At 28.7% G+C, this 24,398-nt stretch overlaps 4 protein-coding genes across 7 annotated transcripts; 3 read left to right on the top strand and 1 right to left on the bottom strand.

The window, feature by feature from the left end:
• Nucleotides 1-2,955: 2,955 nt before the first annotated feature.
• LOC127240212 (uncharacterized) lies at nt 2,956-4,876 on the bottom strand. The gene has a single exon (XM_051258760.1). The coding sequence runs from the start codon at nt 4,809-4,811 to the stop codon at nt 3,510-3,512; it is 1,302 nt and encodes a 433-aa protein (XP_051114717.1). The 5' UTR covers nt 4,812-4,876; the 3' UTR covers nt 2,956-3,509.
• Nucleotides 4,877-7,803: 2,927 nt separating this feature from the next.
• Nucleotides 7,804-11,711, top strand: LOC127240216 (transcription factor BIM2-like). Of its 4 annotated transcripts, none has more exons than XM_051258764.1 (7): nt 7,804-8,173; nt 8,284-8,380; nt 9,095-9,164; nt 9,263-9,373; nt 9,722-10,140; nt 10,908-11,043; nt 11,298-11,711. In XM_051258764.1, the coding sequence occupies exons 1-7, from the start codon at nt 8,110-8,112 to the stop codon at nt 11,388-11,390; spliced, it is 990 nt and encodes a 329-aa protein (XP_051114721.1). In that variant the 5' UTR covers nt 7,804-8,109; the 3' UTR covers nt 11,391-11,711. The 4 variants fall into 4 exon arrangements, with proteins under 4 accessions (XP_051114721.1, XP_051114723.1, XP_051114722.1 ...); XM_051258766.1 differs by having other exon boundaries at nt 7,805-8,173; nt 9,278-9,373; XM_051258765.1 differs by having other exon boundaries at nt 7,805-8,173; nt 10,911-11,043.
• A 4,759-nt stretch (nt 11,712-16,470) lies between these two features.
• LOC127240213 (protein ALTERED XYLOGLUCAN 9) lies at nt 16,471-18,534 on the top strand. Its single transcript, XM_051258761.1, has one exon. It carries the CDS (start codon nt 16,943-16,945, stop codon nt 18,044-18,046), a length of 1,104 nt encoding a protein of 367 aa, XP_051114718.1. The 5' UTR covers nt 16,471-16,942; the 3' UTR covers nt 18,047-18,534.
• A 3,634-nt stretch (nt 18,535-22,168) lies between these two features.
• On the top strand, nt 22,169-24,305 carry LOC127240221 (uncharacterized). The gene is made up of 4 exons (XM_051258777.1): nt 22,169-22,388; nt 22,558-22,665; nt 22,756-22,830; nt 23,866-24,305. The coding sequence occupies exons 1-4, from the start codon at nt 22,255-22,257 to the stop codon at nt 24,095-24,097; spliced, it is 549 nt and encodes a 182-aa protein (XP_051114734.1). The 5' UTR covers nt 22,169-22,254; the 3' UTR covers nt 24,098-24,305.
• The last annotated feature ends 93 nt before the right edge of the window (nt 24,306-24,398 follow it).

Here is a 24,398-nt window from a genome sequence, read left to right as displayed (position 1 = left end):
AAATTGATACAACCAAAAGGATATCAAAGATTTTGAGCCTATAACACTACGGTCCGGTAAATTATGTTTCTTTCTTCTTCTCAATTTTATTTATTATTATTTTAAGATAACAACAATGAAATGGTAGAAAAATAATAATAGTGATTCAATCAAGAAACATAACATATAAATGAACAATGAGTACTTAAGTTTTATTTCTCTGAATTTTTTTGTGCATGGAAGATAAATGAAAACTAAAAATCAATTTTGATTTTTCATACTCAAATAAACAAAAAAGAAACGTAAAGATAATTTTATTTTTCTATTATTTCCATTTTCCGTACAAAACATATACTAATACATATTACCTTCAAAAATATTTTTTTTGGGCTAAAAGAGGTCACCAAGTGGAGCTCAGTTGCACTTGCCATAGACTCCCAACCCAATTGTTAATTTGTTGCAAAATTGGGTCAAGACGCATATACTCTCTTCCTCCTATAATAAAATATTTATTTTTTTCATTTTAGTCTGTTTCGTAACAAAGTATTTTAGTAACTGTACTATCGGCCTAATATTACAAATACCCTTACAATTTACAATATATTACACAAATGTCATTACATTTATATCACACGTACTAATAAGGTTATTTTAGTAATTTTTACTTTATTTTTAATGCATCATAATATAATACTAATATTTCTAAAATTACGTGCAAAAAGTAAATGAATATCTAGTTATGAGACGGAGGGAATGATAAAATATAAAGATCATTTGTGGCAACAAAGCCGATGGTCATCATCCAAATTCCTTCCAATCCAATTCCACAATATTTTTAATCTATTTTCATTGCTTTTTGTTATAATTTTCTTTTACTACATTCTCAATATCCTGGCAATATTTTAAGCGAAAAACCTAAGTATATATAAAGGGAAGGATGGATGGAGTATTATAGATTGCTTGGTAAAGTTGAATGTGGTTATATGGTGTTTACCATTTTAGGGTGTGTTTGGTTCGTTTTCTTGACCCGGTTGCTCTCAATTTTTATTTTTTTTAAAATATTAATTCATTAAAAAAACTTTACTTCTTCTTTTCTTTTTTTTTTTTTTTTTTTTATTATCTCTTTTGAATAAATAAATATATTCATATACATTCAAAACTTTCTATTTATTTACAATTTAATTTATGTTAATCATAAACAAAAATTTATGTTTCTTATTTATTTATATTATATAAAAGTTTATTTTATATATAATGATATTCATATTGTAATAAATAGAAAGTGAATATTTTTTTATAGACAAATGAAAAAAAATGCATATATTTTAATAAATAGAGAGAATATAATTTAAAAAATGTATTTTTCAAATTGATATTTTAATTATATTTTTTTAAATTAATAATATATAAATTAATCATTACAATTTTATGGATTATTTGCTTAAGAAATTCCCAATGCATATATTTTATTAGCTAACAAAAATTTAACATTCAATATAAAATATTACAATATTCCATAACTTCACATTAATATATATATATATATAACTAAATCAAACTACTAAACAAACAAATCCTATATTATTTTAATCCTATATTTTAATATCTTTACTACTATATGAACTAGATTGTATTGGATATTGAGTTTTATATTATATTTCAATCTTTTTATTTTCTATTCTATATTAAAATTTTATTTTATTTTTAAAATATCACATGTCTATTTATATGTTATAAAACAACTATTCAATTTTTTTTTATAATTTTATTATTAAAACTCAAACCTTAACACAGAGCATACAAACAAAAACGTGCAGGATTTCCAATGAATGTCACAATCTAAAGAGGACCATCCACCACCTCCAATCTTAGCAACTTTATTATTCAATTTAAATTTTGACTTCAATAATATTTTCACATAATATTTTATAAAAAAAACAAAAAAAAAACAAAAATATATTTTTAGAACATACATACTGAACAATGGTAAATTTAATTTAGTATGCAAACCAAACACATTCTATACATATATTCAATAGTTTCTTATCTTTGTGATGCAATAATTTTTTATTTTTTATTTTTCATCCTTAATGAATACAACAAAACTTCACAATTCTGAGCTACAAGAATAGTAATAATACTCACTACACACATGTTTCATCATGTACTAAAATAATTATTTGGTGAATTGATCAAATATGACGTAGCAAGACATGACCGGAGAGCAAAATGATCTCAGTTACCTAAGTTCGTGAATAGTGAACATGTGCGCCAAATATCGAATGTAACTTAGCTAATTAGGACTCGCAAACTTTAAGATTGCCTCGAATGAACAAACATATTACAACATTCACACATATTTTCTTCAATTTACATCTATTATCGAAATTCTAGGTTAAGTACTTTTCATTCTTCTTCCTTAAGGTATACCTAACTAGTCGGAGATGAAGCTTTGTCTCGTTCACATCTAAAGATGAAGAATACCTCTAAGGTATACCAAACAAATACGTACATTATACTTTACCATATGGAAAAACCAAACCATCTAAAGTAGAGTTGGAAAAGATATATCCGGATGGACTTAAGATCCATTATCGTCTTCTTGATATATTTAACACAGAATCTTGCAACAAATTCAAACCATTTTAGACGGCTACACGGTTGATTTTCAATCATTATACATAGCAATATTCGCTTTTCAGCACATCCCACATGAAATCTCGAAGAAAGTATGCCCTAGCATAATAGTTATATCTCATCAATGGGTTTTTTCAATGGACTATGTTGAATCGTATTCCCACAAAGAAACATATAGAAATTCACCAAGAGATAGGAGAATGGTGCGCGACAAATATATTTTTCACTATTTGCATAAAAAATGTTTTCGTTAAGATCAACAGCTAGATCACAAACTTTCAATATTCGTTAAATCAACAGGATTCATTCGATCAAGGAATTAAAAGGTTTAAAAAACGATGTGCGTATTCATTTATTCAAGATCAGAACTATCCCAATATCTAAATACATGTCGGAGATGACAACAAAACTGTACAAGAACATCAAGGCACAATCAAATCTATACAACCTAATTTCAAGGACTTCATACAGAGTTCCATAATTGCTCGATTATCCAAAAGGTAGCAAACGACGTGATTTGTCCACACCATACCCACTATTTATGAGGCATAAAGCCTCAGCAAAAACCATTCCAGGCTACCGAATAGAACTATGAACTTATCCCATCTTCTAAAGGATCTCAAGAACCCATCCATTTATTAAGCATCAAGTCTTTACAAGAATAACCATAACTAAAAGTACACCAACACCATATCGTATCTTACCAAGCATTCACCATTTCCCAGCTCTAGATTTCGCACTAAAATATTCTACAAAAGCAACCATTAATATCTCCAGCCAAGTTGTTCCAAATAAAAAATACTAGAACAAACATTACACGTTTTACATACCAAAAGAAACTTAAAAAAATTATATCATCCCCACAAGACATAAGCTCATCTCTACCATTCTTTTTACGGCAAAAGTTCAAAGTTGTACCTCAATTCATCGCTGTCGCCCTCACTTCTCCTCCTCTCATAATCTGCATTATCTGTAGGCAACTCATACCGACAAACAGGGCACGTGTTTCGAATCTGAAGCCATGGAAGAATACAATCCTTGTGGTATAGATGGCTGCAAGGAAGCCTAGTTGCCTTCTCTCCAACTACACCCTCATCCTTGCAAACTGCACAGACAACCTCCGAATCGCCATTCTCCCCAAGCTCATCCTTTGTCAAAACCATCACACGCAAATTCTCCACCACAGATTTGGCAGCTGGAGGACTTCCCCTTTCCGAATTCCCATTATCTGTGAGTTGCCCGAAAAAATTAGTGCCGTACTCAAGGTTCATCAATGCAGCTTCATTAATATTTATATCATTGTCGATATCGTCGGCGGCTAAGAGCACTTCCCACTCGATATTCCTCTCTTCCTCCTCGAAATCTTCGTCCCTACCCAACCCCAAACTGTCCTCAATATTGGATGAAATGGAAACCTCATCAATGTGATCAATCACAGAGATCAAAGCATCCCTATTACCCAACCCCAAATTGTCCTCAATATTGGATGAAATGGAAACCTCATCAATCTGATCAATCACAGAGATCAAAGTATCTCTATCATCGTAGAAGTGAACTCCATCAATCACCTCTTCGATGTTCGATTCCATGGAAATTTCATCAATTCGATTAATCACAGAGTTCAACGTTTCCCTCTCATCAAAGTGGATCCTCTCACTCACCTCTTCCCACTCGAATTCGTCCCTGTCGTCGACGCTAATTTCGAAGCTATTAAAAACCCTATTCCCACCATAGATAACATCAACATCATTGTGCACAAGCGGCGAATTTACCTCGAAATCCTCGTAATCAGAGTCCGGAGCGTCCGCCCCGATGCCCTGCCCGATTCCGAGTTCCAGAACGGAATCGTCCGCCCTGTCGCAATGAAACTCCAAAAACGGATCATCCGACAAAAGACTTTCCCGGTAATCATACAGATCTGTCACGAAATTCATTTCTTCTTCCTCGTCGCTGAAACAATTCGAATCCTCGCACACAGATCCGAGATTCCCCGGTTCACCATCCAAATCGAACGTGAAATCGAACGACGCCGTGTTGTCATCTAGGAAGGAGGGACTCGAACAGCCATTGGACGGGGAGCAGAAGGTTTCGAAATCCACGAACGCGTTGACAGCAATGAAGAATTCCGGCTCCGGCTCTGGTTCAAATTCCTCCTGGTGGCGATTGAGGCTGTGCAAATTGGAAACTTCCGCCATGGCAGCGTTTTCCGACCAGGCTTCGCCGCTGGAGAAACGGTGGGGAATTTGCCGAATTTTGGTCCTTTTTTATCAAAGAGACGAGATATTGATATTTGAGATAGTCCTGTGCAAATCTCACCGTTCATCTGATTAGATCTAACGGTCTAGATTTCTTAATGTTATGGCACTCGAAGTTTCACTGCGGCTAGACTGATTATTGGGCCTTAGGCCCAAAAAAAGCATAATATGATATTGAAATAGGGAATGTTTATTAAAAAATTAAAAAAAATAGTTAAAAGTATTTTTAGAATTTTAATTAGCAATTTTTTTAAAAATGTATATAATAATAATGAAATAAATAAATAAATATTTAATAAAATGTAATAGTTAATTTATATTTTTTTTTGTGCCAAAATTGATACTAATAAAGTAAATTTAACAAATAAAAAGAAAGAAATGAATTTGAAATAATAAGACTCTATTCTTTCACTTATTTCTTTTCACATCTTTTTTAAAAAGAAAATTAGTCTAAGTCTATCCTATTTAATTTATTTAGTTTTCTATTAGTAATTTTTTCATTCATTTTTTAAAGTATAATTATATACTTACTCACGTTTTAAAATTTATAATTTATAATTTATTATTTTAATTTAATTAAATGTTTTAGTCATTTAAATTTTAATGTATAATTACTTTTATTTAATTATAATTATTTTCAGGGATACAGTTATTTATTACTTAGACAATACAAGTCCTTGTTAGACGAAGACAAATTAGTTGAGAGTGAGAGATTAATACTTTATGGGTCTTCATTATTTTTATATTATTTACACAATTTGTTATACTTTAAAAAAATAATAATAAATATTTTCAACAATTTCATAAAATAAACACTCTCCCAGTAAATAAATAAAGTGATATAATCATGATAGTATTTTTAAAATTATATTTAAAATATTTTATATTACATAGTTCAATGTTTTTAACTTAAAATATTATATCAACAAAATTTATTTTCAAATAATTTAGGGGGGTGTATTTAACATAGTATTTATTGGATTTCATTAGATTTTTAAAATTTAGGTGTATTCAATCTAAATTTTAAAACGTCTTTTAAAATTTTTGATCTATTTAATTTTAAAATATGAGTATATTCAATTAGATTTAAAAAAATCTTTTAAAATTTTGGTGTATTCAACGATGCTTTAAAAATCAATGGATTTTGTTGGATTCTTTAATAAAATTATTAACAAATTACACTTTATAGAATGTTTTTTTATGAAGTGAAATTTCAATGAATTTTTAAAATTAGTAAAAAACGTACATATTATTTTATTTATAGCATTAATAACTATTTATTATTTAATATATATTTATTATTTTATTATAATAATATCAATAAGATAAAAAAATTTAAATATTTAATATAAAAATTACAAATATTTTAAAGTTTTGTATATTTGAAATAATATTCAAAATTATATATATATAAAAGAACAAATAAATTTGCTCGAATGGTTTGAATTAAAATGATCAATTTTAATGTTTGAAAATGTCAAATTAAAATTAAAATTTTCATAATTTTAATTTATATTTTATTATTTCGATTTCAATTCCATCAATTAAAAAACCACTGATTATATTTGGCAATGTTAATTTATATTTATTTCTTTTTAATTATTTTTATTTTTAATTTTAATTAATAAAAATTGTAATTTTAATGTGATTTTATTTATAAATATAATTTTTAATACAAAATCATATAAATAATAATAATAACAATTAAATAGATTGTTACAAAATAAAAATTAATTACACTGAATATATATAATATAATAAATCCGATCAAAATAATACTATAACAAAAAATATAAATTTAAAAATATTATTATTAAAATAAAATAAAAATGAGAATAATAATAAATATATTTTTTTGAGAATTAATGTACTTTTAATATTTTTTAAAATATTTGAATTTTTTTTATATATATACAAGTGTATTGTATATATTTGAAAATTTATAAATCAATAAAAAAATATTTAATTTACAAATTTATAAAATCTAATGAAGTATAGGGAAATTAATAAATAATTCAATCAAATCTATAATTCGTATAAATCAATAAACAAAATCAATTAAACTCTACATAAATTTTATAAAATTTATAAATCAACTCAAGAACTTTTCAAAATCCAAATAAATCCATTAAGATCATCTGCAATGGGTTGGCGGGGGCTCCAACCCAACCCCATTTTCTCCCTCATTTTTGGGGAGAGCTACAATATTCCACTCCATTTTTGGAGCGAAGTATTTTGTGTATTTTTTAAGAAATAATATATAATTTATTTTTTAAAAAGTGATATATAATTTTATAAATAAAATATGAATTATATATTTTTAATGATAATGTAAAAATAAATTAAAGTTATAATGTAGTTTATAAATATGAAAAGTTATATAAAATAATATTTCATCCGTCCAATTCAAAGATTATCATTTTTTATTTTCGTCCGTCCCAAAAACAAGGTTACTATTTCCTAATTTAGTAATTGTACTACCTACCTAACATAATAAATACCCTTTCAACTTACAATATATTACACAAAATGTCATTACTTTCATATTACATCATACCAATAAAGGTATTTTTATCTTTTTCACTGCAATCCAATATAATATTAATATTAAAAAATCTGCGTGTAGAAAACAAATATCACCCTTTCAATAGGACGAAGGGAGTATAAAAAAAGATTATATAAGAAAATATATATTTTTTTTTTTAGAGTAAAAATTAAAGTTTATAGTTGGAGGAAAGTTACCGGTACACCAACTGCATTTTTAGCTGCAAAAAATAAGTAATGGCCTAAAATTCTAATTGTATACACACCTAAACTTATAATTTGAAAAAAGAAATTGGAAGTTTTATGGGCTTAATTAAAAAGATCAAAAGGCCCATTAAGAAAACAACACCAAAAAGCCTATAAGCTAAAAAACAAATAACCAGAAAGCCCAAGCGTGACCAAGGCCGCAAAACGACAAAAACATGGTGGCGCAATGGGGATGGGGATGAGGATGAGGATGGCGATTGGCGAGGCGAGGGAAGGCAAGGCGAGGCGAGGGTAGGAAGGATCAATTAACGAGGCTGTCATCATCCATGCTTTGGCGCTGTTCGATGTAACCATCGCCGTATACAGGCAAATCAGCACGCAGCACTGTCAGAAAGTTCCAGCACTGAGGGCCGCCGGCGTTAGGGTTTATCACAACTGGCAAGGGATTTCGGAATTGTGGGGATAATTCGGATTCGGAGAACCGCAAATGGTCAGAACTGTAAGAAGCCGTGCAGACGACGAAGAGACTCGCGAAAGTTCTTCTCCGAGTGGTACATGGTTTCTTCTGCATTCGTTAGGATGTCTGTGTTGTTGTCGTTGTTCTCTTTTTCCTGTGTTTGTGCTTTTTCTTTGGTTCTATTGAGCTTTGCTGCTTATGCAGATTCAGCCGAGAGAAAGGGGGTCGATCAGAAGGGGAACGCTTCGCGTTCGAAGCATTCGGAGACGGAGCAGCGTAGAAGAAGCAAAATCAACGAGAGGCAAGCTTTAAGCTACCTGACTTTTTTTTTTTTTTTTTTTTTTTTTTTTTCTGATGCCCTAATTTGACAATATGTGGCGATGAGCCATACATTAGGGCTCCGGACTTCGAATTCAGCCACTGTTCTGCATTGTAATTTAGGCCCTTCTGTATGCACATCGTCATTGTGAGTTTTGTTGGTGGGTGACTTAAATCCCTATTACTATGGCTCTGAGCGTTTCTTGAGACTTGTGATTATATATGAGTTGCAGAAGTTGTCTTGTATGGCTTCTGAAATTGAGCTGGCTGTGTGATTACTCTTTATAAGAGTCACAAACTTGAGGTGATTGAGCTATTGCCCTTTAAAAGAATCACAAAATTTAGATAGTTGTGCGATTACAGTTTTATAAACGTCACTCCAAAATCCCTTTTGCTGTCATTTATACAGCCCTAAAATTCGGAGTTATCTCATCCCTTTATAGCAGTCTCCTGTGTACTCCCTTTTTTCTATTTAGAATGAAATTAGTGTTCTCTTGCTTGTGGATACGAGGTTAGGATCAAACTATGTTGTGTCTCGTGTTTATCTTACTTCTTGTTAATATATGATTATCTTTAAGTGGAGCTGTTCTGCTGCTGCTCAAAAAGTTCCAATATTAGTGTTGTCTGTTGAATCAAGAAATTGGGCAGTTTTTGGGTTGTTGGTGAAGCTCAGTTTGAAGTTTTATATGTGTTGCAGATTTCAGATATTGAGGGATCTTATACCTGAAAGAGATCAGAAGAGAGATAAAGCTTCATTTCTGTTGGAGGTAGGTGATATATTATACCATTTTGACCTCTTCTGTTTTGTGATTTACTGATTTAGAACCTTCTTGCTGAGTCGTGCTTTTCCAATTCAAATTGTAAGTTCATCCTAATGCAGGTTATTCAGTACATCCAGTATTTGCATGAGAAGTTGCAGATGTACGAGGGCCCTTGTCAAGGTTGGAGTCCTGAGTCGACAAAGTCTCTTCCTTGGGTAACCTACATAATCTTTGCATTTCTTGCTCAACACATTATAGTTTTCATCGCAATATGGACAATTATAATTAAGGTTAAAAATATTATATCACTATATTTAATTATGAAGTCACATTTTTCCTAAATAACTGGAGTTGATTTCTGGATTTGATTTTATTTACAAGTAAAGAGCACAAGCTTTTGTAGTAACTGCCTTACTCTCTCTTTTATTGTTCTAAAATTTTATTGTGTTATTCACAATGTCGTTTGATATTATTTGTTGGTTGCACCGTTCAATTTTTTTTTAAGATCTATTTATTATTCAATAAAGCTGGACTTGATGTGGGATGCATCCACTTGTTAACAGAGAATCAATTCTGGGCCAGGGGAAAGCTTTGTCGATCAACCTCAACTTGACAGGGGTCTAGCAGGTAATGAAGATGGTAATATCATCCAACCAACTCTTTTAAGCAACGTTCAGAACTCAGTTGAGTCCGACTTGGCGGAAGCTGCCTTCTACACTGCAACAGACAACACTTCACTTTTGACAAAAGGACTTCCTATGAACATGTCATTGCAAGGATCTATATATGAGGGGTTGACAGCCCATCCGCATCCAGGATCATTTCATGATGCTGATCATTTAACGGTCCATCAGTCCCAATCTCACATTTGGCCAGGGAGATCCAGAGGAGACGATTGTTCCATTCCTATTAACGCTGCAAATGAGGAATTACTGAAGACTCAGAGTGGAGAACCAAGCATCTCGAATACCTATACTCAAGAGTAAGCATTTGCTAATATCAATAAATGTTTAAACTTGATTCTGTCTTGTTATATGATTCGGGCAAGTAAGTGTTTTGTTAATCAGTTGACCTGATGTCATATCATATGGTTCTTTAAAGTTAAGTATGCTTCAGTGAATCAGTAGTTCAGTTAAGTAATACTTTTAAAAGAGGGATATGAACTTTCTTGTTTTGCACTTACTTTCTTCATGAAGGTAATAAAGTGAATAATCCTTTTTGCATTATCAATCTTCAATTTTTGCGAGCTCGGCTTGGTTAGGTTCATTAATCGTTAAGAGGTTGTTGATAAATTTGAGCGACAAACTTGAGCTTTGGTTGTGAACTTTCAATGTTGTTTCTTAAGGGTAAATGTTTCATTCGTAGCTTGTTTAGATTGGTCGCTTAACCTGCATTTAGCTGAAAATTTGTTTATATGAGCATGTAGAATTTTGCTTTTGTAAATTTACTTTGTGTCGGATCAACGAGGCTTGGATTAGCTGGTCTTTCTCAACTGTGGTGGAGTCTCTCTGAGTGAACAAGAATTCTACTATGATTTTTGTTCTTATTTCCAGAGTGCGGACTATGCTATAAACTAATTATAAACCCAACTCTTATGTTTTATTTTTTATTGTCAACATTGCCATTTATTACATATGTGAGGTGAAAGATGTTCGGTTGCATTTCTTTTCTTTCTTTCTTTTATTTTATTTTTTGTCAAAAACATCAAATGACAAGTCTATTTTGTGAAACTTTATTGGGAGTTTCTAGCAGGGTCTTGAATTCTTTAACGAGTGCTCTGCAATCATCGGGAGTTGATTTATCTCAAGCCATTATTTCCGTCCAACTTGACGTAGGAGGAAAACGGGCAAGTACTGTAAGTTCAAATACAGCATTTGATTTCAAGGTTCGCTCTCTTCCTTTTCTAGTTATTACAAATTTTGATAAAAAAAAAATAATACTCTTGTTTGTAAGAAGTCATTAGAAACATCACTGCCAGAGAACCTTGTGAGAATCGGGTTCGACTAACCAAAACCATTTGTATAAAGTTTTGAAGCAATTGTTCTAGAACCATCCCGATGTCTATTCTATTCTATTCTACCGAAAGTGATATGCGAAACATTCCAATTGCTTATATTTTTTAACAAATTGATGATTTAGGATGACTTGAAAGCCTCTAGCCTCAACTACAGAGCTCCTATGAACGCCAGCTGGAACAATGATCGTCTTCTCAAAAGGTTCAAACCCGATTGATCCTATTTTGTCAGTTCTCGACCAACCTGCTCTTTGGATTCTGCTGTTCCCTTTCTGTTTTTACTCGAAAGGGATTGATTGACTCGATTTTTTAGCGCCGTTCCATCTGCTGTGGATTTTGCTGATCGTAAAACTATCATGGATTTATCGATGATCGCCGAGGAAGGTAAAGGTTACAGTGTTTGTGTTTTACATAGGAATTTATTGAATTGAATTTTGTGTTGTAATTATACAAGCGAGAAAATTAGTATTATTAGTAGAAGTTGAGAAACAAATGGTTGTTTTGCTTTGCAGCAGTACACATATACACTGTACTCTCAATTTTTATTTTTTATTTTTTATTTTTTTATTTTTATTTTTATTTTTTAATCTCTACTGTTTTCAAACCCACTTGTAAATTGTGGGCTTGTTTGGTTTTTATTTAAAAATTAGATTTTTTATTTTTATTTTTTGTCGGACTTTGATTTAAATATTATTTTGGTACATTAATGTATACATGTTTCTTTTTAGTAATGGCGAAGTCCACTGTTTAATAAAAATAGTTTTACTATTTTATATATTTATTATTATATTAGTTTTTTATATTTAAAATAAAAGTAAAATTGTATTTTATACTATTTTTAACTTCATGTGTAAAAAATAATTGTATATTTTAATGCGGGTTGGAGGAAGTATACTTTTACAGGAATCATATAAGAAAGTATATTATTATCGGGAATCATATATATGTCATGTTACATCCGGTAGATTTTAAAATTTAAAACATATATGTTTATATACATTTAAAATTTTTCATATTTTACAAACTAATTTATATCAAACATATAAATATATAATACATTAAATTTATACTAATTTCTAACCCCCCAAAAAAAAAAACAAAAAAAAAAAAATCATTAGTGGCAAACCAATCGAAGAGACTAATTTTTCAAAAAAATAAGATAACACAATTTATTTATATGCACCCATGCTATTGAAAATCTTTAAAATTATTACTGTCCGTTCCAGATACCATGTCCACGTTGCCGTTTCTGTCCGTTCCACTTACCATGTCACTTTCTTATTTTGAAAAATGATTACACATTTTAATCTCATTTTAATTTTTTTATTTTTAATTAACTTAATTAGTTATTTTAATTTTAATTTATAATTATTTATATTATAGGATAATTATTTTTACTAATACATTCTTAATTATCTACTAATTACCACCTTTCTAAAATACCGTTTACAGTGTAGCAAAGTGGGACGGAGGGAATAATAGATAACAAACTATAATAATAACCATTACAGGTACAAATATTTATTTTTATATTGTTTAGATCAACAAATAATACAATCTCTTTTGAGGGTATGCTCGGTTGTGATATCAAATAAAAATACTAACATTATTCATTTATCATATTTCTCAATAAAAAATATACATAGTATATTTTTTACAAAATATTATATTAAAATATTATTTTTAAAAAATTCAAATCTAACACTCTATTGTCAAATTAATTTTATTTTGTTATCCAAACTTATATTTGAACTATACAATTTTTTAAATATATATATATCTTTTACAAAATATTCTATTAAATATTATTTTAATATTAAATTTAAATCAATTTTTCTTTAGATTCATCCAAAAAAACACTTCAATTTTTATTTAAAATTTTAATTTAAAGTATATTTTTATAAAAACATTTATATGTTTAAATAATAAAATATATGTAATACTGGTATTTTGTTAAATGAGAGTAGATACAGCCGTATAGGTTATATCTCTTTTAATTTTAACTGAAATCGGTAAATATATATATATATATGGATAAAAATACCTATGCTGTATCTACTCTCATTTAACAAAATATCAGTATTATACTCCTTCCGTCCACACAATAAGTATATATTTACTTTTGACACGTAGTTTAAAAAATAATAGTATTTTAATTATAATGAGTAGGTAAAAATAGTATAATGACATTTTTTTTTTACTTTTTGGTATAAAAGTAATGATGCGATGTAAAGCAATGGTATTTGTGAAAAAAGTGGAATATTTAATGAAATAGTTACTTTGTAATTGAACATCTCAAAATAAAAATATGTATACTTTGTATGCGGACCAGGGAAATATATACTTTATTATTTAAACATAAAATGTAATATAAAGAATAAATCACAACCCAAACACACCCTAATTAATATTAATAAAATATAGATAGATCCCACGTCACTTTCAATATGCCAAATAAATTGAAGTTTAACCAACCGCTAAACTCCTTACCAGATTTGTCATCTTTTCATTTTCATCTCACTTTTTCCCTTTTTTTTTTTTTTTTTTTAATATTATATATATAATTTTATTTTAAATTTTTAAATTTATAATTTTTAAAATTTTAATTTAAAATTATTTTTATTAAATAATAATTATTTTTATTAACAAATTCTTAATTATTTACTAATTATTTATTTCTTAACTGCTCGTGTTTAGAACAAAAGTACACCATATCGTGTATGGAAAGAGTATTTATATTGTTTGGCCATATTGTTTTTTATACGATTTTTATTTTATATTTTATATTTTATATTTTAATAAAAATTAATATTTAATATAAAATATTATTTTAATATTACCGATACAATTTTTAAATTTTATTTTTTTATAAAAAAAATAAGAATAAATCAAAACACTAAATAAATAAATTTATATATTATTTTTCACAAAATATCTTATTAAATACTTTAAATACCAAACTAAAATTAAAATTTGACTAACTCAAATTAAAATAATACCAATTTTGAAAATAGTAAAAATTTAATATTTAGTGGTATAATATTTTTTATATACATGATATTATATTTTTGAAAAAAAAAATTAAATAGTACTAAAATTTTAAAAATATTATGTAAAAAAAAAATATAAAATAATTTTGATGTTTTTACTATTTGATTTTACATATATGTAATGATATATTCCCTCTGTTCCGTGTCATGTGCCTATTTGATTAGGAACACAATATTTTAATTGGTGTAGATTAGTAAATTATTAATAACTAACTTATTACTATTATTTTATTATGCTTTTATATGAATATTGTTGTTAGAATTTTAGATATTTTAGCTATATCTCAATAAAATATATATAATATGAATATTATTTTGTAAATAATAAAATTTTTGGAGTATATAATACAAATAAATAAAGAAATGTATTTATTTATATTAATTGATGAAAGAGATAGAAGTAAAAAGATTTTGAGTTGATCTTACGTGTAAAAAGTTAAATTTTTTAATTAAATTAATTTATATTTATTAAGTTTGTTTAAAATTAATAAATTTACTAAAAATAATATAAAAATTAAGGGATAATTTATTGATGGCAATACTTATGTCTAACATAACATAAGTATCAGCACCCTAACTCGTCCAAAAAATTAAAAATATTTTAGTATTTATTTGTGAATACAAATAGAGTTTTTTGATATGTAGATGTTTTATCAATTGGTATTAATAGTACAACCAATATATAACACAAAATTTTAATTAACAATAAATAATGTATATTTATACTCTTTCCGTCCCAAAACTATAGTATGAGTTGGGTTTAACACGAAATTTAAGGAATATTGATATTATATTGATAGTTAATAAAAAGTACGGACAAATTTTTTTTTTTGCCCTTGTGAGTGTATTAGTGTAAAAAGTAGTGACAATTGTGCAATAATAATGAAAAAGTAACAGTAGTTTTATAAATATGAGACTATTGTTTTTTAGACAGACAAAAATAGTAAACAAGACTCTTTATTGGGAACGAAGAAATATAATATTTGGTATGATATGTATATACGAATAGACAATTATATCACTTTTAATTATTATTTTTTTAATCCTATAAGTTCAAATAATTTTAATATTTTTATAATTATTATAAAAATTATACTATACCATCATCACAAATTATATAATCAATATCTTAAAATTCATATGTATTTATTAATAATAAATATTATTCATAAATTATTAGATAATAAAAAATATATATATAAATAAATAAATAAAAATAGATTTTATAAAGTAGTAAGTCTAAAATAATGATATTACAATGATTGTTAAAAAAAAAAAAATACTAGTTTAAATACTGAAATATAATATGTATGAAAAAATAATAATAATAATAATAAGAGATTAAAATACTCACTACAATAAATCTTCTTATAAAACGTGAATTGTGTTAGTTGATTAGAACTAATCATCACTCTAATAATGCAATGTCTAAATAATAGTTACTTGGTTTTATTTATTTTATATATATTTTTTTAAAAAAATAATTATTGATCAATACACCCTCTGTCCAAAAACTAATATCCTATGTTAAGTTCAACAACTATTATCTTATTTCATTTTTCAAATACAAATTTTACATTTTTACCCTTCATTCATTTATTACTTTTAATCTCTACCATACAATTAAGACGAATTTGTCCATTAATAACAAAAAAGATAATCACTTAAAAAAAACTGTGTAAATATATTTTAGGATAATAGAAATTGGACGAAGGAAGTAATACTTAACATCAGTGTTTTGTGTTATTATATTTAACATTAAAATTATTTTTATATTTGTCTTTTGTGTTATTATATTTAACATTAAATATATTTTTATATTTGTATATCATTGTATTTGTATTATAAGATACCATTAAAAATATTTTTGTTATTTTATATTAATTTATATTTTTTATTAATATAATAATTAATATTCAAATATATAGTCTCGCAACGGAGATAGTAATAAAATTTTTATCTGTATGTAAAAATAAAATTAACTTTTGAATACATTTATGTTTTAAATATCTCTGCTTATTTTTCACAGAAATTTTATTTATAAGTGAAATCGAAAATGAAATTAAAGATACAAATAAATATGTCTTAAATTTATTACAATCATTTAATTATAATTTAGAATGTCAAACATGTTTAATGATTATTGAATTATAACACTTCAGTTAAGAAATTTTCATATTATTATTATTATTATTATCATTATTTTATTATTATTATTATTTTATTTTTTTTGGCCATTTCTCGGCAATCGTGATTCTCTCCTATAATTTCAATTTCATCCGCACTGGTTTTTAGCCGCACCGCCGTGCTCCGCCGCATAGAACCACCGGCTCCACCGCAAGGCAGTGGCAATATAGAGGAGGCCTTTCTCCGCGCTGATTAAGTGGCGACAGCTGGACGTAGTTTTTGGATTTGCAGATTCAGTTTCCTCCACTGATCCACGACGATTCAGGCACAATCAAAATCGCGGCGTCGAAATTTCTACCCTAGGTCCGAGTTCTCGTCTAATTTCGTTATCACTTTTTACGGATTGGAGATTAAGTTGAGAAATTTTGCGATCTGTGGTGTTAGGAACGTTAAGCGGTGACGCTCGGCTTGATTTCATTTTACCTTTTTCGGTTTTCCATTTCCATATCCCCAACCCTAATTTTCGGTAGTAATAAGTACGGCATCGCAAGATTCGACACGCTAGATTTCCTTTGGGAGCAGTAGTGGAAGCGATGATGATAGGGGCCGTCCAGTTAGGGCTATTGGCGGCCTGTGTAGTTCTGTTCGTGCCCATGGGTATGGCGGGATGGCATTTGAGTCGCAACAAAATGCTCTTCTTCAGCTGCGCTCTGTTCATCACTCTTGCTGTTGGTGTCCATTTGATGCCTTATTTCCCTTCAATTCCTTCATTTCTATCGCCCTCAGATGTGATTCCTCCACCGGCCACCATCTACAGCGATGCGTGTGTTTCTTTCCTCCATAGTGTAGTTTATCGAGAATGCAGTGACAGCATCGATGAAGATAGTCATGAAAGTGGTTGCAAGTCATGGGACTGGATTAGATCTGATCAGGTAAAGGAGTGTGAGTTTCAGAAGCTGAAGAACTCCGATGCATCGGATTTATTGAATGGATCGTGGGTGGTTGTTGCAGGGGACTCTCAAGCAAGGTTAATAGTAGTTTCATTGTTGGAGCTAGTTATGGGATCCGAATACATCGATAGTATACGCGGGGATCTGTTCAAGAGGCATAGTGATTACTCGGTGATTGTTAACAAGATAGGAATGAAGTTAGATTTCGTATGGGCGCCGTACGTCGGAAATTTGACCAAATTCGTTTCAAGTTTGAAGCAAAACAATTTTCCGGATGTTCTAGTCATGGGGGCGGCGTTGTGGGATATGCTGCACGTGAACAATGCAACGGAATACCGTAATTCATTGCGTGTGTTGAGAAATAATTTGCTGCCATTTTTACCCGTTTCTTCAAATTCAGACGGCGGAAATGGAGGTGGAGGGGTAAGTGAATTCAAATCGGCCCGTTCATTGCACTTGTTTTGGATTGGGATGCCGACATTGATAACTTCGATGTTGAACACGGCTGAGAAGAGGGAAAAAATGAGCGAGGCAATGTGCAGTTTCTACGATGATGAGCTTTATCGGAGTAAACTTTTGCGTCAATCCGGTGGACCACTTCTGAAGCTTGATATTCGTTTGTTGAGTGACTTGTGTGGCCCTCACTGTACCGCTGATGGCATGCATTATAATGCAGCTGTGTATGATGCAGCCGTTCATATAATCTTGAATGCCTTGCTCATCGAATCTAATCAGAAACCACACTGATACGATTTTGGTTATGGACAGAAATTGATTCTTTGTGAAGGAGTTAGAAGTTTTTGAATTGAGAATATACACAGTACCGTTGACGTTGGTTCAATCTTGTATATGCGGGCTTTGCAGGTTCTTCCACTATTGACATTTACGACACCGGTATTCAATTGTTGACATCGGTTAGGTAAGTCTCGAGAATTTATCATTGTAGTTTAGGTGTAGGATTGGGTTTTTTTTATTTAATATTGTGCTTGACTAATACTTCGGGGTTGAATTCTTAGTTAGAGAGACCATTATATGTCACGTCCAATTTTGATGTGAAGAGATAGTGTGCTAAGGGCAATCTTCTTGATCCACAAGAGGAGATTATTCCTTCATTCTGTATACATCATGAAAATTTATCTGATTTTGCCTTGTTTTTCGAAATTGTTCTTTGTTTCTTTGTTGCTCTTTGTAATGATTCTTGCATGAAGTAATGACACTTTTATTCCATATTTGTACTTATTTTTTGTACTGAATATCTCAATATCATGTATTTTCTAGGCATCAAATTAAGATATTGTAACTTTAAATAGTGCTCATCCTCTGGTAGAACGTCACACATTGCTGCATTGTTTCAGTTCTGTCCAAATAGATACAATTCAAGTCTCAAAGTTTTCGTGAATTTGATAACTATTAGATTATAGAGTAAATTTGAAATGAATCTTTCTTTTAGACCAAGATAATTATTTTGCCTAAATTTTGTCAACAAGTTTTGAACATGTTTCGGTGAGATATTATCTTCCGGGCTGATAGCAAATTCTCCTATGATTAAATTAGATGGCCAGTTGCTTCATTTGAACGTGTTTAGCAGCATCATCCATGTTGTACTGGAATGATTGCTTCCATGCTTGCTCTTAGTTTTCTATCTTTGTTTCATTGTTGTATTACCACATTGTTAAATGCTAATTATGTTCATACAGAGACACACATTATCTTAAAGTTTAGAGTTTGGTGTGTGTATTACTTGCATTGCTGAATGAATAATGTGCATATGTATATCTCTCCGAACAATTTGCATTATTGATTTTATATCAGGATTGTCATTATAGATAGATTTCGATACATCCAGGGTATATAATGCATTAGGGATTTGTATTTTGCGATGAGGGTATGTTTAGTTCTTGAATTCTAGTCGGTAAATCAGGGAACTTAGTAAACACTACACAATTGTTGACATTATTCATGAGCCGTTGATATATTTCTCTACTGAATTGTATCGTCTTTGGTAGTTGGTTTGAATCGTATCGTCTTTGGTAGTTGGTTTGCTCATTATTATCTTAACTCTAGCAGGTCGCCGGCCTCCCCTCATCGGCCGGGGCGTATGCATGGTGTTTTTTTTCCGGCAGAATGTGAAGTTATGTTTGTAAAACCACAGAATTTTTTTCATGATTTATTTGCTGCCATAGCCTGCTTATGTATTCATGTCATGTGTGGGTTTCTACATTTTTTGCCATGTTGGTTAAGGCACTTTTAAGGCTGTGTTGTAGAATCTTTTTGCCTTCGTTTACTTGTGTTTTTTTTAGAATATTTTATTTTATACTATAATATAAATAAATACTTTATCCGTTCCAACTGAAATATTTTATATTATTATATTTTGTCTCACTCAAAAAGTTTGTCGTTTCAGCCCGTCTTACATTTTATACATTTAATGTCACTTTACTTTTTTTTTGGGGAAAATAATTCCATTAATTATCTTTATTATTTATATTATATGAATTTATTTTTACTAATACATTCAATAATTATATTTATTCTAAATTTTTGTATCTACAGTAACTCCGTCAATGTTAATTTTTTATATAAATTACAAATATATTACTATGTATAATTAAAGGAAATATTAATTTTTTATATAAATTACAAATATTTTACTATGTACATAAAGTATAAAGAATAAAGTTATTAAAATTATTTTATATATTTTTATTAATAATAAAATATTATCTTTTATTAATCTATTACAAAAATTAAAAAAATAATACATGGGAATTGAAGTATCATTTTATACTTAAATATGTACGGGTATAAAAATGTTCAGGCCAACCCATAATGCATGTATATTATAATAATTCAGTATATATATCAGATTTCTTTGTTTTTTTATAATATAATCCAGCGGTAATATCATATTTGTTTGTTTTCTATTTGAAATTTAAGGTGCTCAATGAGAGTATACCATCATCATTATTATTATTATTATTATTATTATTATTATTATTATTATTATTTCATATTTAAATTGAACTTCAAACTCAAAGTAAAATTATACATATTGAAAAAAATAAAAACCATAGATATCTATTTTATTTGTTTGGTTTGAGTTTTAAGTATATATATATATATATTTATTATTCAATTTGAATAGATTTCAGTAAAAGTTAGATTAATAAGCAAATATTATTTATGCTTAAAATAAAAAAAAAATAAATTTATTTTATAAAAAATTAGAAAAAAAAATTTAAAAATATAGGATGCTTTTCTGTAATAAATATAAAAATTTGTTGAAATCTTTGTATATAAAAAGAATATATATTGTGTAAATATATTTTTATATTATATATTTTTTTATATAGCATTAGTTGAAAATTATATCACTATAAACAAATTAGGAGAACAAACTCCCTAATTTTATTTTTGTAAATCCTATGTACCTTGTAATATTTATTTTGAAAAAAAAGGGGCAAAATGAAAATTAGTTCATTTCTTTTTTACTATTTTTTATTTTATTTGACTGTGATTTCTTTTTTTAAATCAACGCTATTTATTTATTTTAATAAAAATATATTATTTTTTACAAAATAATATTAATTTTCTTTTGTAATTTTTCATAAAATTTTTACTATTATTTATTTATTTTTTAAAAATATCAAATCAAATAACTATTTTTAATTTTTATATTATTTTAAAATTTAATCTTATATTTAAAATATCATAATATTTATTTATATTATATTAAACTACTACTTTATTCTTACTATTTTCTCCATATGAAACATATGTAATTATTTTGACATTTTTATATATCCAACTCAAATATATTTATTTATTTATTTTTTTAGTAATTTACTAGTATTTTACTTTACACAATGTTACAAATAATGTTACTAAAGTCAATGAGTTTACCGAAAAAAATTAATATTATTTTTTATTGTACTATTATTTATAAAATATTGTCAAAAAATAAATGAATATGATACGACGGAGGGAGTATTAAAAAAAAATCAAAACCCATAATTGACAAAACAAGTATTGAATTTATTTGATTGTAATTTGAAATTGATCTATAGTGTTAGATTTAAGTTTTTGTTTAAATATTACTTTCTCAATTTCACGTATTTTTGCAATATTTTATATTTTAAGACACACGCACATGTTAAAAATTAAAACAAATTAATATATTTTATTACATTACATCAGTTAAATAAAAAATAGATATATACACCAAATTCGCCTATTATAATTTTTCAAATAAAAATAAATAAATTAATAAATATATATATTTTTTTATCGTCACATTATAATTTTCATCATTTTCATGTGATATTTATAAAAATATATATATATTTTAAAAAAATAATATTTTTAATTATATATATTAATAAAATATTAATTAAATAAATTACTGTCAACCTAGCTAACCTAAAATCTTTCTATCCAAATCTAGCCTAATAAAATAAGGGTGTGTTTGTTTGAGGGATTGAATTCTTTTTTCACTATTCATCTAATTTTTCCCCCCCAAAAACATTAAATCAAACACTTATTTTTTATTTTTTATATTATACTAAAAATCAATTTTACATTCAAAGCATCACATCAACACCTATTTATATCACATCATACAACTATTCAAATTTAAAATTTTTACTATTCAAATCCCAACTCAAAATCCAAACTTCCAAACAAACACACCCTTAATAAAAGAGGCGACTTCCGATCCGGGTGAAGGTAAAAGGACGATATGGTTCATACGTTTTTCACAAAAATAAATAAATAAATTAAAAAAATTGCTGAACCGCCGATTCGCGGTTCGATCTGATAAACACCGGTTCGAAACCGGTTGGGTAAGTCTATTTTTTCTCTTCCTTTCGGCTTTTGTATACACAGGGCTTTGCAGTAGGGTTTTGGTCTGCGTCGTTGCCCCCTCATACGAGCTCCGTACAGATTCGTTGTAGAAGATGAGGAAATTGAAGTATCATGAGAAGAAATTATTGAAGAAAGTTAATTTTCTGGAATGGAAGAGAGAAGGCGGCCAGCGGGAAAACCTCATCATCCATCGCTATCACGTCACCGAACGAGACGATTACAAAAAGTAACGCTAAACTCTGTTCGTCGCTATTTTACAGTTGAATTAGTGAAATTGACAAAGATTATGCGTCACCGTATGAATTAGTTTTGGCGCTCATAGTGCCTGTTTTAGTCTATTTTGTTGTTGTTGTTGTTGTTATAGCTTTAGAGGTGAATTGCTGCTGTGCTTTTAGGTACTCGAGTTTGTGTAGAACGGTGCAGAAGCTGGTGAACATACTAAAGCAGATGGATCCGAGAGATCCTTTTCGAATTGAGATGACAGACGGCTTGCTTGAAAAGCTGTGAGTGATTTTAATTGTGGTGATATAGTTTGATAATATGCTTTGAATAGTGTCTCAGATTCGCAACTTTTGATTTTTCCTTTTATTTAGGTACAACATGGGAGTGATTCCATCTCGTAAAAGCTTGTCTTTGTGTGAGCATTTGTCTGTATCATCTTTCTGCAGGTAATTGTGGAGTGAAATTTATTTTTAAACTGTTCTGTAAGAACATATATTTTGTTGCTCAATATAATGTGTGTAAATACTTGGAATTTTTAGCCCAGGTGATTGTAGTGAATAATTATCATGCTATCTTAGGAAATTAGATTTGTATTAATATATTGATATATAATGTGTAGGAATGACTGTATAGCTATCAAGTGATTTTCTGAATACTGTTAAGTTTGCACCTAGGATTCACTTTAAGGCCACACTTACCCCCTAAATTTTGCAACATTATGAATATATTTAAGAATGGTAGTATTTTTGTCACTGAGATTAGAGGTGTAACTTTTAAATTAAAAGCTTGGGGTCACACATCTGGATGCCATAACTGCAAAATGGAGTAGTAACTGTTGAAGTGATAATGGTAGGATGAAATTGCTTAATTCGTGTTATGTGATGGTAGAGTTTTTCAATGACAAAGAGAAATTCTATATGACTTTTCTGAGACTAACTATACTCTATGATCCAAATTATAGAAAGTTAAATGTAAATTATATGGTAGCTAAAATGAAAATGTTGACATGAATCTATAGACGCTACATATAGAAAAAAAAAGAAGTAATATTGAGTGCTTTGGAAGAGAAATGGGGACACAGATGTGAAACTGAGAGTGCTCTTGTACCATTAGTAGAAAACAAACATTTCGGTTCATCTTAAGAGGGGAAAGGAAAGACATTAGTTGGAAAAAGCTATGTTATTTTTAAGTATAGACAAGAATGTGCCTTAAAACACAGTTATGATGTTATCTATTTTTCTGATGGGATAAAAGCCGTCGATGAATTTTAGCAAAATTAGATTCACAAATTGTCCAATGTTACTTGGCATTCAAAGTGGCAAAGTACTTTTAGAACCCAAATGTTATTTCTGTTGCTATGTTTGGCAAAGAATAACATTCAAGAGTGACGACTTAAAAAAGAAATAATTTGTCTGATAACAAAAAATTACTTTCAAAGCAATTTCTAAGGTGCGTTCCTTTCTCATTTGTATTTGATTCAGACGTAGGCTTGCAACAGTCCTTGTGCGGTTGAAGTTTGCAGAACACTTGAAAGAAGCAGTTACTTATGTTGAGCAAGGGCATATTCGTGTTGGACCAGATACTGTTACTGATCCTGCATTTCTGGTAACAAGGAATATGGAAGACTTTATTACTTGGGTTGACACGTCAAAGATAAAGAGGAAGGTCTTGGAATATAATGAGAAGTTAGATGACTATGATGCAATGAATTAATGGAAGCATACTCTCTTGTAACAATTTTGTAGGCACATGTTTTTGTGTCACAAGCAGGATCTTGTGCTGTGATCCTGAAGACATTTACATCACTCTTTGCTCGACTCTTTTTCAAATTTAATTTACTATATTTTATAATGCTAATATTGTGATGCCAATATCTTTCTTTGTGCTGAATATAAACCTGTTTACCATCAATTTCAACTTGTCTTACATTCAATGTGCTCCCTTGTTTGAGCTACATATTATGCAGATAGAAAGGTGACAAACATAGCAGCTTGTTTCTTAAGTTCATTGTTCT

The sequence above is a fragment of the Andrographis paniculata genome, unplaced genomic scaffold (assembly GCF_009805555.1).
Source record: "Andrographis paniculata isolate CXL003 unplaced genomic scaffold, ASM980555v1 Contig79END, whole genome shotgun sequence".
NCBI lineage: Eukaryota > Viridiplantae > Streptophyta > Magnoliopsida > Lamiales > Acanthaceae > Andrographis > Andrographis paniculata.
This window is presented reverse-complemented; position numbering and strand designations above follow the sequence as displayed.

What these genes read in the sequence shown, in the direction of transcription:
- LOC127240221 (XM_051258777.1), top strand. Translation starts at nt 22,255, where the DNA reads ATGAGGAAATTGAAGTATCATGAGAAGAAATTATTGAAGAAAGTTAAT. An exon ending in GACGGCTTGCTTGAAAAGCT is followed by an intron (nt 22,666 to 22,755) that starts GTGAGTGATTTT and finishes CCTTTTATTTAG; the next exon opens with GTACAACATGGGAGTGATTC. An exon ending in TCTGTATCATCTTTCTGCAG is followed by an intron (nt 22,831 to 23,865) that starts GTAATTGTGGAG and finishes TATTTGATTCAG; the next exon opens with ACGTAGGCTTGCAACAGTCC.
- LOC127240216 (XM_051258764.1), top strand. Translation starts at nt 8,110, where the DNA reads ATGGTCAGAACTGTAAGAAGCCGTGCAGACGACGAAGAGACTCGCGAA. An exon ending in AGAAGCAAAATCAACGAGAG is followed by an intron (nt 8,381 to 9,094) that starts GCAAGCTTTAAG and finishes TATGTGTTGCAG; the next exon opens with ATTTCAGATATTGAGGGATC. An exon ending in AAGCTTCATTTCTGTTGGAG is followed by an intron (nt 9,165 to 9,262) that starts GTAGGTGATATA and finishes TCAAATTGTAAG; the next exon opens with TTCATCCTAATGCAGGTTAT.
- LOC127240212 (XM_051258760.1), bottom strand. Translation starts at nt 4,811, where the DNA reads ATGGCGGAAGTTTCCAATTTGCACAGCCTCAATCGCCACCAGGAGGAA.
- LOC127240213 (XM_051258761.1), top strand. Translation starts at nt 16,943, where the DNA reads ATGATGATAGGGGCCGTCCAGTTAGGGCTATTGGCGGCCTGTGTAGTT.